This window comes from Pseudochaenichthys georgianus, chromosome 1 (genome assembly GCF_902827115.2).
Source record: "Pseudochaenichthys georgianus chromosome 1, fPseGeo1.2, whole genome shotgun sequence".
NCBI lineage: Eukaryota > Metazoa > Chordata > Actinopteri > Perciformes > Channichthyidae > Pseudochaenichthys > Pseudochaenichthys georgianus.
Window position 1 is genome coordinate 9,473,182 of NC_047503.1, and position 17,156 is coordinate 9,490,337.

At 40.8% G+C, this 17,156-nt stretch overlaps 1 protein-coding gene across 4 annotated transcripts in view; it reads right to left on the reverse strand.

Moving 5' to 3' along the window:
* sh3pxd2aa (SH3 and PX domains 2Aa) overlaps positions 1-17,156 on the reverse strand; it is a 128,078-nt gene that overhangs the window by 47,754 nt on the left and 63,168 nt on the right. For all 4 annotated transcript variants that reach the window (XM_071204191.1, XM_034083098.2, XM_034083013.2 and 1 more), the window contains exon 6: positions 11,513-11,538. In XM_071204191.1, coding sequence (XP_071060292.1) covers positions 11,513-11,538 — 26 coding nt within the window. The remainder of the gene's footprint in view (positions 1-11,512; positions 11,539-17,156) is intronic.

A 17,156-nucleotide genomic window follows, 5' to 3' on the forward strand; every position in this document is an offset into this window, starting at 1 on the left:
TGGTGAAGCAGACCTTCATGACGTCTACTGAACACAAATGATACGGATAACTTGGATCCAAAGTGTATTCTTCAAAGTCCTGGCTCCCTGTTTGCTTCATGCTGAAGACAATAAAGTGCATCTGAGGGCAAGAGACTGGCCGATGTTTTGGTAACAACTCAGACCCTATCTCCTTCAGACGCTTGCTCCACCCTTCCCATGGTCCCCTTTCCTCCACCTCTTCATATCTCTCTCTTCCATCCCTCTATCTGGACTTCCTGGAATGTCTGAGACGGGCGTCAGCTACTTCTTAAGTCATTCCCGACCCCGCAGCCCCCCTTCTCCAAAAACACCTCTCAGGCCCCAACGAGGAAATTAAACGCCATGCATCAGAGAAGATAGGGACAAGACTGGAGTGCAGAAGGTAAAGCTACCCTGGTGTATCTAAAGGAAGCCGCGATTGGAACAATGATTTGAGATCCAAATAGTATTTTATTGTGTGGAAGTGAGCCAGCGTTTGAGCTGCAGCAGTTCAACAGACACAAAGAAACAGGTCACAACAATATGAAAGAACTGGAACAGGACAGGGCAGGGCACTGAGAACAAGAAGGAATGTCCTCCACAACATTACGAGAAATGTCTGATATCATCATTCATCTGGACTTTAATAGGACATATTATACAAATGTTCAGGTTCATATTTGTGTTTTGTGCCTTGACTTTGACATGCTTTAATGCTTTAATGTTAAAACAAAGTATTTCAGTCTGCTCTGATTGATTAGCTGACCTGCTCTGTTGTGATTGGTCACCCACTAAGATATGTCTTGCTCCGTAGCCTTTCACGTACAATGTGCTACAAAGCACTAGCCAATAGAAGCGCAAGTGTTACATAGTGATGTCACTATGGAAGCGATTCAGGCAGGGGGGGAACTTTTAGATTCAGCCTTTGCAGACCATTTACAAGCACATATACTGTATATCACACTACAGGAAAGGGACATTCCTAAAAGCAGAATAGTGCCTTTTTAATATCATCTTTTTGCATAGCACTTATTTGGATGTAACCAATCGTGTTTCAAGAGCTTTTAATTAGAGAACAGAAAATATATTTTACCCTTCAGGCATTTTACCACAGGAGAAAAATAAGCTGACCTTACATGTTCTTAGATCTACAGCATATGGACTTTTCTACCAACAACAAGCAAGATGGGAGGTTCTCTTTCAACCAAACTTTAAACTGGATGCTCCGGAGGCAGGCAGGCTAAACACATCATAACTGCAATGAGGAGCATTGAAAAAGTACTCCTAGCTTTATCACTCAAGGATCCATGAAAAACATTGAAACCCCTGGAAAATGCTCAACATTTAACAATGTGAAAACAGGGTGGGTTTCTGAATAATCAACTCATCTTTTGAAGAGACCCAGTTTTGATACTCCATGATCCTGGCGAGAGCTGCCCCTGTTGTGAGGCCGACAGCGCCTCTCCGTTGGCTCACGTGAGATAATAAAAGCCAAATCCCCTCTCGCTATCCACCAGAGCCTCAGGAGCTTTGCTGGATTGATGTTGGCCCCTGAGGGAGCGATACAGGCTGGTCCCAGGTCAGCCAGGGTCAAACCCCGCTCACTAACGCCCTACTGTGATTATTACCCACCAGGCCACTCTGTGAAGCGCTCAACATCTGATTGATATTAACTCAGCTCTGGGCCCTCCATGCTAACCCCCTCCATACAACTAGACACACATACAGATGCTTAATTCCTTTCAGATTTGGGTGATGACGCCATAAAGCAGCAGAATCAGCAGTGTTTTCTCTGTCCTTTTCCTGCTGTGGGTAATTTTCCTAGAATCCTGACCCCAAATGTCTCCATTACCCCGCAATTGAGGGCCTAGGGATGGTGAAAAATGGACTCTCTCATTCTTTTAGATTTGGATTGGAGGGCCTTGTTAGCCATCCATCTTGTTTTTTCGGTTGAGTGGATTAGTAGATTGTGTTTTTAAAGAAAAATTCCTGTTGCTGTGATCATCGCACACATCCACCAACTACAGTCCATCAACAAGCTAAGACCAGCAGCCTGAGGATTTTAAAGATATCTGTCTGTCCAGCTTTGGAGATCAAACAAACTAGCTGAAACATTAAAGATACACTCCCTGGTTTTGTTGAAGTGCTTCCAAACACACTGTTGATGTTTCCCTGACTTTGAACTTGTATAATCTCTAAAGCCTGGTAAACCACTCTGTTTCCTTGTATAAATATTCCAATGCTTAAAATGACAAAATTGTACTCAAAATAATTAATTTATGCCCAACCTTCTCTCCTGTGCATGGCAGCAATATGCCTTCACTAAGTCAATTTAAGGGACATCAAAGAAGCCACAATTACACATTTCTATATAAAGCAACACCTGTAATGATCCCCAGCGCAAACAAATTAAGTATTAATAACTATTTTGTGCGCACACATTAGTATTTTAAGGGGAATGCTTTGAGGAACAACAATAAACAATAATCTACAGGCAGTGTGTGGAAATGTAAATGCTTACATACAACATGAAAATGTGAAAATGTTTAGCAGGTTTTTGTTTAAAGTTTGACAAATGTATCAGCCATGCTACTAAATCGGCCAAATCAATTACCAAGAAGCTGCAGAAACGTGACACTATGGTCCACCAGAGGGTGTAAACTATCCAGTCTCATGATGCCTCTTGGTCACAATTCTTAAAACAAACAAATACAAAGGATCTTAATCAAGATGTGTAGTCGTTTTGTTTTTTTCAAATGTGTTATACTGCTGAATATTCAGTAACAGTTGAGCTATAATAACTAATTGGTGACCATCCTCTTAGTTCAGTATGTAAGCATGCTATAATTTTCTTACTGCCATGACATACAAATTAGCATGAAAAGCCATAGGCCTATGGCATTCGTTATGCACACATTTGTTCGTAAACTTAATAAAAGTATTGGTAAACGTACAATTTTGACCTGATTAGATGTGAAAAATCTCAGGAAGTTTCATCCTCTGGGGACCGTGAATTTCTGCAAACAGACAGACAAACTGATATTGCCTTTGATAAAGCTACATTGCTAGTGTGGCTAAATAAACTCCCTAACTAACAACTGGACTACACAACTTTGAAAACATCTAAGTAGTACAAGAGAGAAAACATGTTTGCTTTGGGCTGCCATGAGGGTCTTTTTACAAGGTGTGAGAAATAAAGAGAATGAAAGGCTAAAAGTGGGGATAAGTGAAGATCGAGGAACAAATGATGTCACTGAAGCTCTAAATTACACATAAACATGTAAGGCAGTTAGTATCAACACTTTGTACTCACTCTGTACCCCTCAGTCTTCTCTACAAACACATAACAACTAAAGGGGACTTAAAACAGTCAATTCTAAGAAAACAGCCTGAACCTGCAGCCTCATGATGGCGCTAGCTGGTTAGCATACCCAAAGCTAACTGTAGCCGCTGCCACAACACAGTCAGGAGTTTACATGATAAACTCTTGTCACCTGACACCAAGACAAAGGCGACCAATAACAAATTAGAGCTAACCAGTATCGATGGCCTCTTGTGAAAAAGTGCAGCGACTGAAAGTGACACAGACGCTAACAATGTCAAACCACAGGCAGGAGCTAACTAGTATTGATACAGTGTTTAGCTAGAGGACGGGAGAACAACAGAAAGTTCATACGTGACTGTGACACTGACGTTTGTGGTGACAAATGACATTTGTGTGCAAACAGAGTGGGCGGGGAGCAATGAAGAGCCCTGCTTTAGCCCTGACACAATGCTAAATGTAGCCGTTAGCAGTGACAAACAGCTCCAGTAGCATGCTAGGAGTGACATGGTCAAATCACTTTACAGGCCACATCTGTCTCTTTTCTCCCTGTTGTCTTGCTCTATGCTTCACTCACTTATTTTTGTTTGAATGAGACCCTAAAGCAATTTCAATTAATTTAACATTTTGAGATAGGTGTTTATTTGACTAATTTTGTCCATTTGTGTCTTTGGGTTTCTCCAAAATTCACCATATTTTAATATTACATTTTGGAAAAGATTTGTCATAAATTAAAAAGTTCTTACTGTAAGTATTCAAATGGGTTACTGTCATGGTGAATTATACAGTATTAGTCAATAGTTTTTAACCTATTCACTTCCAGCATCTTGTAAAAATGTATGGAATGTTCACATTAGCCTACATTATATGATAATGTTTTTTCTCATAATCATACATAAATCTCCACTTTGGTAGCATTACAAATTACAGAAACCTTTCTAGTTTAATTTCTATCTTCATTGAAGGGTTTTAGAGAGGGCGTTGTTCATATATCACTCATAGTCTGATTTATATCAAATGTTATTCTTTAAAACAAGGTGAAACATTTCTTTTTTGTTATAGCTGTTGACAGTGACACAAAAAGATATCCCAAATCCCCTCACCTAAATCCTTTGATTCTATGATGTGACCAAACAGAAACACATTGCAAATTATTAATCGAATTTTGCTATGTATGTTGCAGAAATGTATGCTAATAAGCACATGTAAAATGATGCCTAATTTAAATAGTTAAACATACTATCACAAACAAAAAGTATTTATCTTTATGTGAGTCAACGACTGGGGAGATTTAATGGTGTTGTATATTGTACCCTATTCACCTCTCCCCTTTAGATTTAATGGAGCGGCCACAGATGCAACACCGTCACCCCCCATGAAGAAGTCTCCCTCCTCTGCCATATAGAGATTACTTTGTCTCGCGGCTATAATGCTTGGAAAAACAATAGTAATTTTTTTCAGCCTAAATCAATACTCACACTTCATTATAATGATGTGATAAGAATGGGCTGACATTTGTATTACTACAATGAAATGCTCAATTGGATGGTAAATGTGTAAAAGTCAACACAGGAGGGTTTTATTCTCATGGCTTGTTATATAGAGGCAGGTAAGTGTCAAATAAATGTGTCTATGGATAGAGGAGCTCCTGATGCTAAAAAAAAGATACTGATTAGCAAGGACAGCTTAACAGATGTGTAAAAAAACACACACGCAAGATTCTAATTAAATAAGACACCCCAAATTCATGGTAAATTCAAAGGAAATGTAACTACAAAAAGCTAGAGGGAATGCGGTGAGCAAAGGGCAACCCATAGTCATATATTTGGCGACTTCTGGGAATATCTAAAAAAGAACCGTCAACTATTTGTGTTTTTTCACGAAATAAAAACCCAAGTTTACTACTTAAAACACCAGAAAAAAGTGAATATTGCCTTTTTTATAATGATAGTAGCAATAATTAAAGAAATCAAAAGAAATTGGTTTAAAGATAATAACTTCATTAACTTAAAAAGGAAGGATCTTGTAAATGTAATACAATATATCTGTAATAGTAATATCAGTGTAATAATAATATCTGTGAAGACAGATGGGAAAAACAACACGGAACCTCTGGTTAGGTATGACAAATTATGAGAAATAATGATTAACGGCAATACATTGTTTTTGTCACCTCTTATGTATATTATTAAATAAATAAATACAATAATTAACCATGGTGACTGACACTTTCCACTTACTGCATTTGTAAAAACACACACACATTAAGACACAGCCCACCTCCATGTACATACGTCAGTCTGAAATCGTATTCATTGCGCCACGTAAACAAACTAGCGCCTGTCTGTCAGTCACTCACCCCCGCAGCTTCTGCAGCCCAAACAGCGCCCCCCCTCCCCCTGATCCGCCCCCCCTCAATGCGGCTCTCATATGGAGGAGTACACGCTCCATCTGGACAAAGGGGGGAGTCCAAACCGTGACCCTGAAACTCCCCATACTACCATGACCCCATGTTAGGCAAAAAAGATTGTCTGACATCTATGTAACCCCACTGATAAGTGTTAGCTTTATTTTAGGAGGCTGCAAAGAAAAAACAAACTCTTGGGGGGACAATTATTTGTAAATATTAGATGAACTGCCCTTTCAAAAAAGTGTTACTATCATATTTAGGGATGCCCAATTTGGGGAAACAAATGTTTTTTTGATTATTGTGACTGGTATTGCAATTGCGATATGATTTGCGATATTGTAGGGAAAGAAACACCATTCATATTATTATTTTAAAAATGATGAGTGTGATTTTGTACCAAAACAAGGATAGTTGACTAAGTCTACAGTATATAAGTGTGTAGGTTGGGATATCTACAGTATGCAGCACAACTATACTTAATTCAGAGCTATATTTTCACAAATATGTCTTTAATTACTATTGTTCTCAGAGATTTGGACAATTTGTTTCTATACAAATAGTTGATTTTGATTAATTGTGCAGCCTAGTCACATTGTCTTGGAATATAAAAACAGTTGCCTGATGTGAATCTTGATATTACACAATATTGAGTCAACAAGCCAGTTTACATGTTCCAAACATCCTCTGTTTCCTAAGAAAAATGCAGTGGAAATGATGCATTCGTTTTTCCAGCAGCAACAACTAAATGTGTTTGAATTTAACAGAAAAACAGCAGGGCCGATGTTGAAAGCAGCAATAGTCATCTTGGCCGAACTGACAGAATAATAAAACCACTTTTTAATTAAACAGTTCAACAAAGTACACTTTCTCTCTGACAGATCTTTATAGACAAAATGTGCATCTAGTTAGAATAAAGCTGCAGGCTGGAGGTGATTAGCCTAGCTTAGCATAAAGACAAGGTATCACCGATTTTATAAAACAGACTAGCATCCATCCCCTCAATCCTCCTTGCCTTTACTTTGTGCTACTATATATTAGTTGAAATTGTTTTTCCACCATGAACACCAACCGGAAGATGCTTGATCTCACACTTGGTATGAATGAGCTTCACTGCTCAGTCTGAAAGCCATAGAGCGAGGATGACGATGCACGTTAGGCAATAAAGCCACAACACTCCACAACAATCATCCCATGTCTGCGCAACTAATCTGCTCAAACAAATGAGCTTTGTCATGATAGTTTCCATCTGAAAGACAAGGATTTCATCACATCACTGTACAAAGGAGATGAAATCCTTGTTTTGGCCAAAGCGGCCACACGAACATGTGCAGAGCTTTGAAATGCCACTTGTCACTCCTCATTGGAAACAATTGAAAACACACACACAAAAAATACACCTTGTGGACACAGGGCCGAAAGCTTAACATGATGCCTACCAGCACCTCTGAAGCTCAGATGATGTGTCTAATTAGTTACATTTGTACAGACGTGTTAATAGACACATCGTGCTATATTAAGGGACACACAGCGGTTAACCAATCCGCCAAGTACGTCTATGCAATGACACCATGGCATCCTCACCAGTGACGTGCACAGGTACGGGCTAATGTTGCCCGGGCAACAGCCTGTTTGCCATTTTTGTCTGACCTGCCCCTCTGGAGAGAGCGAGAGTTTTTGTTGTTGTCTATTGTGACCGAATCAACATGATAAGCCCACATTTAGTATTGTAGCATCTCACTGCGATACAAACACAACTTGTCAGCGCTTTCATCTGCCCCCAGTCATGTGACTTTGTTTACAATCTGACAGCTGAAAGCAAAGGCAAGCCCTCCGAGTCCAGCCTCATATGGCTATGGTGATAACACCAAATGGCGTTAGAGTATAGGGGACAAACCAGGGGACTTTACTTCCTCTTGACACAAAAACACCTAAATATACTTGTTATTGTGCTTCTGTCTTTCTGTGTATTTTACTCTGCTCTGTAAACTCCTTCAACGGGGCAGCTCACTCTCTTTTCTTGATCGCCCTCTCACGGGAGAACACTTCACTGCCCGCTTCATTGTAGGATTTCTGCCATGTCTCCACCACTTTAGTTTGACCATCTCTGTTATTAAGTTATGGAATACTAAATAAATAAGTAATAAAATACCGTTACTGCGCTCATAAAGAATGATAAGAATAATGCGTATTGAACTGGTTTCATTAATTAGTGAGTTTATTTAAGGTAATTAGTTAGAAGCCCTATTTTATCAGTAGCCTATGTCTGCCCAGCAGTTACAATGGTCAAACTACATTAAAACAGGATTGTCCCCATTTTTCTTTAATAGTTACTAACATTATATATTTTAATGAGATATGGACTCCAAAAAATGGGCCTGAACAACACATTTAGCAGTTGGAGATGAAAGTCAACTGAGTGTTGCTTGCAATGACAGTGTTGTGCTTTTATTACATTACATGTCATTTGTTAGACACTTTTATCCATAGTGACTTACTATTATTATTATTACTATTATTATTATTATGGTACTGTGGACAATCCCCACAGGAGCAATTTTGGGTGAAGGGACACAACGACATGCTGACTGCAGTGGGACTCAAACTTGCTATCCCCAGATTCGAAGTCCAGCACACTACCCACTGAGCCACAGCCAGCCCATTTTATTTCATGAACCTTTTACATTAAAAACAAGGGGGGGGGGGGGGGGGCTTTTTCCAGTTTAGAGCAATAGCCCCTCCAAATGTCTGTGCACGTCCCTGATCCTCACCATGACAACAAGACTAGACTGAAGAACCTGCTCACCGTCAAAGCTTTTTCAAGTTAAGTTACAACACTTAACTCCCCCTTAAAAATAAATAAATAATTGAAATACACTTTCCCTTAGAACAAGATAACGTACATGTGTCAGCTTTAGAGGTGGTGGATGTTTTATTTCACTTTAAACAGTACCATGTGATCTGTTCCCCACTGCAAATAAGCAATATGTTGAACCATTTCTTAAAATAGACCTTTTGAAACCAAAGTATGAACCACAGTGACAAGTGAAAAGAAACAGAAGATGCTAATGGGTATGATTATATAGAAACAAATGAACAGATGCTGCCACAGCTAGTGGGTTCTCTGTGAATAGCGGAAGCTGAAAGGGTTGTAATGGTTACTAAACACTTTCAGCAGGAAGCGTTCAAAAGCATCTGAGGGATGACAGCACAAAAGAAACACATACACTTATCTTTCCTTTAGGATACATATATGGTTTGATTTACTGTATGTAACAGTCACACTTATACATATATAACACCTAAAGATGACATTCGGTTTATGTAGATTTGTTCTGTAATAATGTTGATAATAACACCAATTTATTCTCTTGACAAGAATCAAACCAAGATAGGTGCACTTCATTTTTCTCTCAATATAAATGTTCCTACAGTTTCCACCCATAGAAATAATGTAGATTTTATGTAACTGTTCAAAGGTTTAAAAATAGACAACCTGTTGCCACGCCGATTGGCTTAAAGTGGACCTATTATGCTATATTGGAAACATATATTGTAGGGCCATACCTATACAAAACATGTCTGTGAAGTCTTTTGCTTAAAATACCAAACAGATCACCCATGGTAGCCATGCCTGCAGTGGCGTTTTGATATGTACAAAAGTGGTGATGTTCATATATGCTTCTGCAGTGACGTGCAGAGAGGTTCATGGCCGGTGAGGCACTGGCACTGACTCTTCAGGTTTACAAATATTATATTTTGACCTAAATCAAAATATTATATTATTTTCAAAAGCTTTTTTAGTCTGATGCTTCGATTAATTTTAAACAGACAGTTCAACAAAAGGACATCCACATTTTTTAAATGTTATCATTTAAATATTGGATTGTTCTCTCTGTTTAGCATTTTTTTGTAATTATTATTTTAATACTTCCTGCTGACACTAGGTGGGGCTGCCCCTAATGACCAGTCGCCACTGCATGCCTCATACTGCTCATACCCCTCTTTTGCAGCCCTGTTAGAGAAACGCGGATTGTGTGCCCTTAGCTTGAAACAAAAGAAAAGAGATACAGTTAAATTCTGCTGTGATAAAATCCTGTTCTAAACCACATTAAGGATTATTTCTGAAACAGTATGGAGCTCAAATGCTTTTTCTCTTTTTTAAAAAGCAATGGGATTTCTCCAGAGGGTTTTGGGAAATATCTCGAAATAAGGTCTGTGGAAAACAAACCTGTTTTGTTCAGCCGGATAATATCCACATGTCTATCCTACTTTTATAATGTCCGAATCATAAATCTAATCGCCAGAAGCAAAATGCTAACGTTATGCTATAAACGAGCTACAGCAGGGTCGCTGCTTCAACGTCACGCCAACTTAAGATCCATATTCAAACATACAGATTCTAAATGGTACAAGTTGAAGCGTTTGATTGAACAGTTTGCAGGAGGCAGGGACTTGCTTTCAAGCAGAACAGGGCAAACAAACTTAGCGGGAGTGTTTACGTGTTCGGTGTAATGACGTACAACGGCCTGGACAACTTCTGTAGTCCTATTCAGCCACTTGGTAACAACCATCGTTTTTCAGACACGTCAACTCTTCAGAAATCACCAGCGGGGTCACTGCCGATGTATTTAATGTCGTAGAACAAAACGTGATCCGTCTCTTCAATGAGTTTCAAACACAGACCTTATTTCCAGATATTTTCCAAAATCCCATTGGCTCTGAGACGAGGGAACCGGTAGTGGTAAAATGCTAACTCACTTCCGGGTTTTAGGACTCGTCACTGCACCACTCTATTACATGTTGCATTGCTGTACCCCTACACTTAATCAAAAGCTATTTCAAGATATTTTCATTCCAATAAACAACCTTAAAGCTACTATAATATCAAGACAATCTTGTAGGGCATAGGTAGCAAGATGATCCTATTTTCCATTCGACCACAAGCTATTTCCTCTCTTCAATAATTCATAATATGTATGACTGATATTTCCTACCAGGCCATAAGCACACAGGGTTCCAAGACGCATGCATTAGTGACTCACATGTTGCTTTTGTTAAGCAGCTATTCTGTAGCTAAACCCTCTAAGAGCCATACATGTGCTAAGATGGCTAATGAGTTGATGCAAATCAATATAGTGGCGAGTTCTGCTAATTCACATGTTGGAACCATTTGAACATGTTGGTGACCATGTTCACGGTTGGATGTTTTTACTTTTTATTCTACTGAATTGCAATTGTGGCACCAAATGGCAGTATTTCAGCTTTGTTTACCTCCTAAGACCCAGGGACTTAGACCACACATATCAGGATAAGTCCAAAGCCCCTTACAGGCACATACCTTCAAAAGTATCCCATGTTCAATGAATCATGTGTTCTTATTAGTAAGAATACTAAACATTGGTCAGAATTAGGACTTCAGCTGAAGTGGTAAACAATCTGTCAAATGTCCAAACTGCCACCTAAATATGGTCTCTCTTAACAAAAATAACTATATTTTGCCATCCCCAGGCAGTTCTGAAACCCCACCCTGGATTGCAAATCTACAGCCAGAAGGAGGGGCTCTTTGAACCCACCCCAAAACACAGCCGACAGCAAGTCAGCGTCCTGCAGCGGGACACGTAAACACACCACACACTGGCATCACATGGATAACAGAGACGCAGAGAGAGTCATACGTCATGCAGAATCACAACCCTCTCAGATCTCAAGGAGAGGAGCAACAAGTTGAACGAGAGAATGATCTTTTGGAATGGAGAGTGAAGGAAAAACAGGTGACTTACCTGACTTGCGCTTGGAGCCATAGTCCCTGAAGGAGAAGCAACACAAGAGGGACATAGTTAGTGACAGCAGATGCCGGTCAAGCAACAACACAAAAGCATGCGTTCAACGCATGTGGATTCTGACAGTCCTGAAACGGCAAAAGCTGGCAACTGCACTCGCGAGGAAGAAAAAAACACATTCATGCAATCGGCTTTAGCCCGCTAGCAAACGCATGTGTTTGAGGGAGAGAGGCGGAGAGTGAAGGATGGAGGGAGAGGGAGGAATGACTTTGGCCAGCTGCCCGTGCTCCCCGCAACAGACACAAATTGGTCATGTGACTCGGCAGCGGCACCACCATCCTCTTCTGATACTCCCTCCCTCACCCTGTCAGAGAAGGCGACTTCTCCCCACATTTGGAAGAGGGAGGATCAGTTTAAGATGCCTTGCTTAATGGATTTTAATGGGATTATGCTACAAGGTTAAGCTATAGATGGGAGGGGGGGTGCAGCATTGTGTGTGAGGTTTACTGAAGTCTGCCTCAGCCCCTTGTCAAAAGGGACTTTCTGGACTCTGGCAGCATGACAATTGAGTTAAAAAAGATCGCGAAGGAGAGATCAGGTAGAGACAGTGAGCTATTTATAGAAACGCAAACCTGACAATGTGTCCATCGTCACTCCTTATGATCCCTCCCTTTCCTTTCCTCCCTTACTCTTCCTGTCCTTTTCTCCTGTGCTGCTCAGGAATAATGTGTCCTTTTCCCAGGTCTAATCAGATACCCTCATCGAACCTCAACTCTTGCCACGTCATGGTTCTGCAGCAGTACGGTTGAAAATCAGACAAAAAACGAAAGCATGATGCTGCAGTGAAAAGCCCACTGCCACTTATCTGCAGTCGTTTATAAATAACCACCATATAGGCAGTGATGTCAACCCAGACAGAACATACAGTAAGAGCTGTACGGTGAAGCGTTCTGTGGATGACTAATAGGAACACGACTCTCATTTCAAGAGGAGCCCCAGCCCTGCAGCTGGGGTCTACCGGTCCATCCAGGATAGCAGAGGGATGTGTGGCAGGGATAGGTGTACGCATAATGGTAACCTAAAACCAAGAAGGGAACCTTTTGGGTTTAAGCTTTAAAAGTGTTGATGTCATTATGTCAATTATTTGAGCAAATACAAAGATATTTTCCTTAACAGTATTCGTAACCATAAATAATCTGGATTTGCAGTACATTCCCATTAACGAGTGATTGACTCTCTACAAATGATACCAATGTCTAAAAAAGAGCACCTGAGAGTTAATTTGAACGGTTATGGTTGTGTGGTCTTATTTTATTTATCAGCTAATTTCGTTAAAGAGATGCACTTTCAGAATATAAACTCATATTTGTACATTTAGCATAGGTAATTCAAAACATAGGAAACCAGAAAAAAGATAAAACTTAAATAAAAAATGTTAGATAAAACAAATAAGTAATACAATTAAATAAAAATAAAAATCTAAGCAATAATGTATTTAGAGTTAAATTAAAGCTGATAACAAAGCAATGACTCATACATGTGGCCTAATTTGATTTGCTGTCAGTTTATTTATGGTATTTAAATCTGTTTTTAACAAACACATTCCAATTTCTAAACATAATGGAATCATTCTTATACTCTTTCAAAGGGTGAACCGGCATTGTTGTGCTACTATATTATCATTGCATTATTGTACTTAAATGGTCTCCAAACGGCAATAACACGGCAATATCTCGTCCAACAAAATAACATGGCCAATGTGGGATTGATCGTGGATGTTCCTTCAATGTTCACCATCAACTACCCAGCTAAACGCGTCGCTGGTTGGAACAGTTGACCCGGCAAGCACCTGTAAAGCAGCCCATTTCACTAATAAGAGAGTTCTCATCTCGTCAGGCATGATGCAGAGCACATTATAATACAGCACCAGGAGGGCAGCAAGTCAAGGTGGTGCCCTCTCTCTGCTGGAGGTTAATGAAAACCTCCTCTTGGCTCTCGCTATGGCTCCAAGAACTCGGAGTAAGGAACAAATAGAAGGGTACTCATGACACATGCATGAGTATCAAGGCAATGTCTCATTTCAAATACACCAGATCGAAATTCTCGAGTGTCACTATGCTTGTCCTGACTCGCTCTTCCTCCATCCCTTCATCCAGCATCCTGTGATCTGATGTATCTGCCTCTTTGTGACCAGTCACAGCAGATGAATAAAGCCTTTATACCGACATCTCCACCACCATCACTGTGTGCTTCATTGTCACCAAAGTGGGGCACAGAGAGAGCGGGACTTGACCCTCCTACCCTCATCCCAGCAATCTCAAGCCACACACGACGGTTAATTTTACATTGCATTGCATTTAGCTGACGCTTTTATCCAAAGCGACTTACAATAAGTGCGTTCGACCAGGAAGACACAAAGTTGAAGAAAACAGAATCATATAAGTACATCAGGTTTCATAGAGCTATAACATTTCAACTGCTACTCAACTGGCTTTAGGTAAGCCAGTCCTTTGTTAGTATTTAAGTGCTTTGTTAGTCATTTTTTTTGTTAGTAATTCTATCGCTCGAAGTGGAGTCGAAAGAGATGAGTTTTCAGTCTGCGCCGGAAGGTGTGTTAGCTATCTGCGGTCCTGATTTCAATGGGGAGCTCATTCCACCATGTTGGAGCCAGGATAGCAAACCCACGTGTTTTTGCTGATGGGAACTTAATGCTGCAGAGTGTCTTAATGGAAAGAATTCTATGGACAGACGAAGTCTCAGAGTCGGCTGGGTATTGCCAGGATGTTTGCCCTTTTTCCTATCCTCTGTTCGGCGTAGGGAATGTTCTACAGTACATTTCCAGGAAATGTTCATAGCTGTGTTCACATTTCCATTTGCCCGGTACTCTTCTCTTACCCACCCTTGATCTTTTGCTAGCTCAATCAAACGCATCGTCCTGATTTAGGTATGCTAAAATTAGGTACTACATTTCATTCCAAAGTAAGTATTGCTTTCATGTAATAAGATGAATAGTTATTTTGGGAATTGGAGGCCTAATTTTGGAACATTCCTCAAACATTGAGGCTTGCTCGGAAAGGAAAACCCCTGTTCATTTCCTCTATTCCGGGTTATTCATTTGCTAACATTAAATACGAGCATACACTTACTGGAGCACTGTTTGTAGGACTTAACTGGGAAGCAGGAATTCAGGTCAGCAGGGTCAAGAGGCCAGTAGCAATAGCCTTAAGAACCTTAAAAACCAGCTCTGCACTGGGCAGATTAATAAACCCCAAGTCCTGCCACAGTCCATGTTCACTCTATTTAAAGAAATGGTTCACATCTGGTTCGAATTAAGAAACAAGCGTACACAAAGTATATCCATGACAGGTAACCAATAAGAAGTGACCAAATGTGTAAAAGGATGGCCCCTCCATCAGCCAAACTGCAGAGGTAGTTTTGATATGCTGCAATCCAGCTGGGTTAATTGAACACGCCGACGGTGAATGATCTACGCAGGGGGACAACACAATAGGTGTAAGTGTGGGACCTGGAAATGGCTGGCTGTAACTTATCAAGGAGATAAGGACAGGGGCCAATGAATGAGTTGTGTTTGGTGGAGAACAGCAGCAGCATGACAAGTACTTGGCACACTCCCAGGGAGCCTGTAAGCTACACCTGCGACCTCCGAGCTCTAAAAACCAGTCCAAACAAGTCCCAATCAAGAACAAGGCCGGGGTGTGAGCAGGTTCTGCTCCAACTCTAGATGTCTACACAATCACTTGAAAGTAAACTGGAGCTGTTTAATTCTCTGGGGTTAATTGTTCTTGATAAATGATCACATGCGGTCCCAGAAGACACAGATGTTGAAGTGCTTTGTTAATCCTGACACGTAGAGTGACTGCTGCTCGAATCAATAGCATGTGCTTTGACTGTCGGTGTGAGAGAGCAGGTCAGAGCAAAGGTTTGGTCGTGTCACACGTGGGTGGTTGTGGGCAGTAAGCATTCACAAAGGGCTCTCGAACAACATGCCTGCATGACATCCAATCATTAGCCCACTGGAACAGCTCAAGAAGCAAACATACACGGACACATTAGCCACGCTAGCAAGCTAATCAGAATCAAGATTACCCTAGTTTAATGAAGAAGAGTATTTCTGCCAAACAGTAAAAGACTTGCTAACATTTAACAATACAATGGGACATGCCAGTGGTAGTGCTACTGGCTTTATTTCTAGGTATGGTTTGGAGGCATCTGCAAGGCATTAGGGCAAACAGGAGGGGCAGAGGAGGGGGAAACATAGACATAAAGAGTGGGAGGATGAGGAAGGAGAGCAGAAACACTGGGTTCAGACCCTATCCAGTGACCCGAGTCCCTGAGGCTGAAATCAAACTCTTCCCTCGAGGGCTGAGCAACCAGCTTCAGCTGCCAGCTCTTTTCCCGCCGACTCCTCAAGGTATGGAGAGGAGGAAGCGAGGGGTGAAAGGGGATGTGAAGAATACCTACTGCAGTGATGCAGACAAATGTGTTGTATGCAGCTAGGTGGACTCCTAAGGCCATTTGTTGCAGCCAAGAGAGAAGTAGGCGAATAATTACCAAGACTATGCAGTTTTTCAGTGTGAGGAATGACCATGCTTCCATCAATGCCATCCATATGAATATGTGTTTAACGAGCTCCAGGGTCTGCAGTGATGCGGCAAACACTAATACACCTGTGTTGCTGTGTGTCAGAATGAATCTGTGCAGACAGGTCATCTAGCACAAACAGATGTTGATGTTGACAATTCCGTGCGCAATTAAAAGCGGCTGTTATATCGACAGCAGACATGTTTTAGTGACACTCAGTATTCACTAAGTGACCGAATGGCATCTCTTTTAGTGTGTGTGTAAATCTGTCAGACACAGTAAAGAAATGTATGTGTATCCTGAACACAAACATGAACAGATGGGCCAGTTGCAAAACAGTGGAACACACACGCTCACATACTTTTCATCACATACTGACATTTGACCACGGCTCCGTGAAGCAGGAGCACTTCATGCAAGTCGTATCATTTCCAGAGCTCCAAGGTCTCCACATTGACAATCAAGCTAACACAGATGTGAGGGAGTGTGGGGAGGCAGACCAAGTGTCTACATGTCAGCCAGGTCAGTGGTCAGCTGACTACACACTAGTTAGTCAGGGATCTTAACCTCATGAATGAGCATGTACAGTTTACAGCAAAGATTGGAATCTAGGTTTTTTTAGACAGTTCTTTTTTTGTTTTTTATATTGTGTAATCTCACGTATTTAGATTTAACCCTAACCCGACAAAACTATGTTCCCTTAAAAAAGGGCCCAATATTCTTATAGTGTGTTTTAGTGCATGTAAATGGTCTGCAAAGGCTAGAATCTGAAAGTTCCCTCCAGAGGGAGTCATCTCCAACTCCTCCCCTGCCTAACACGCTTCCATTGGACTCCTTTGTTTACTTCTGTGACCTCACTATTTTACACGCCTCAACACAATTGTACGTGATAGGCTAAGGGGCGGGACATTTCCGACACATCTCTAAGTGGTTGACCAATCACAACAGAGCCAGCCGCTAACAACGCAGACTGAGCTCTGGTTTCAGACAGAGGGTGAAAAGAGGTGCTGCATGAAAGGCATTATGAGAGGAATGAAGAGCT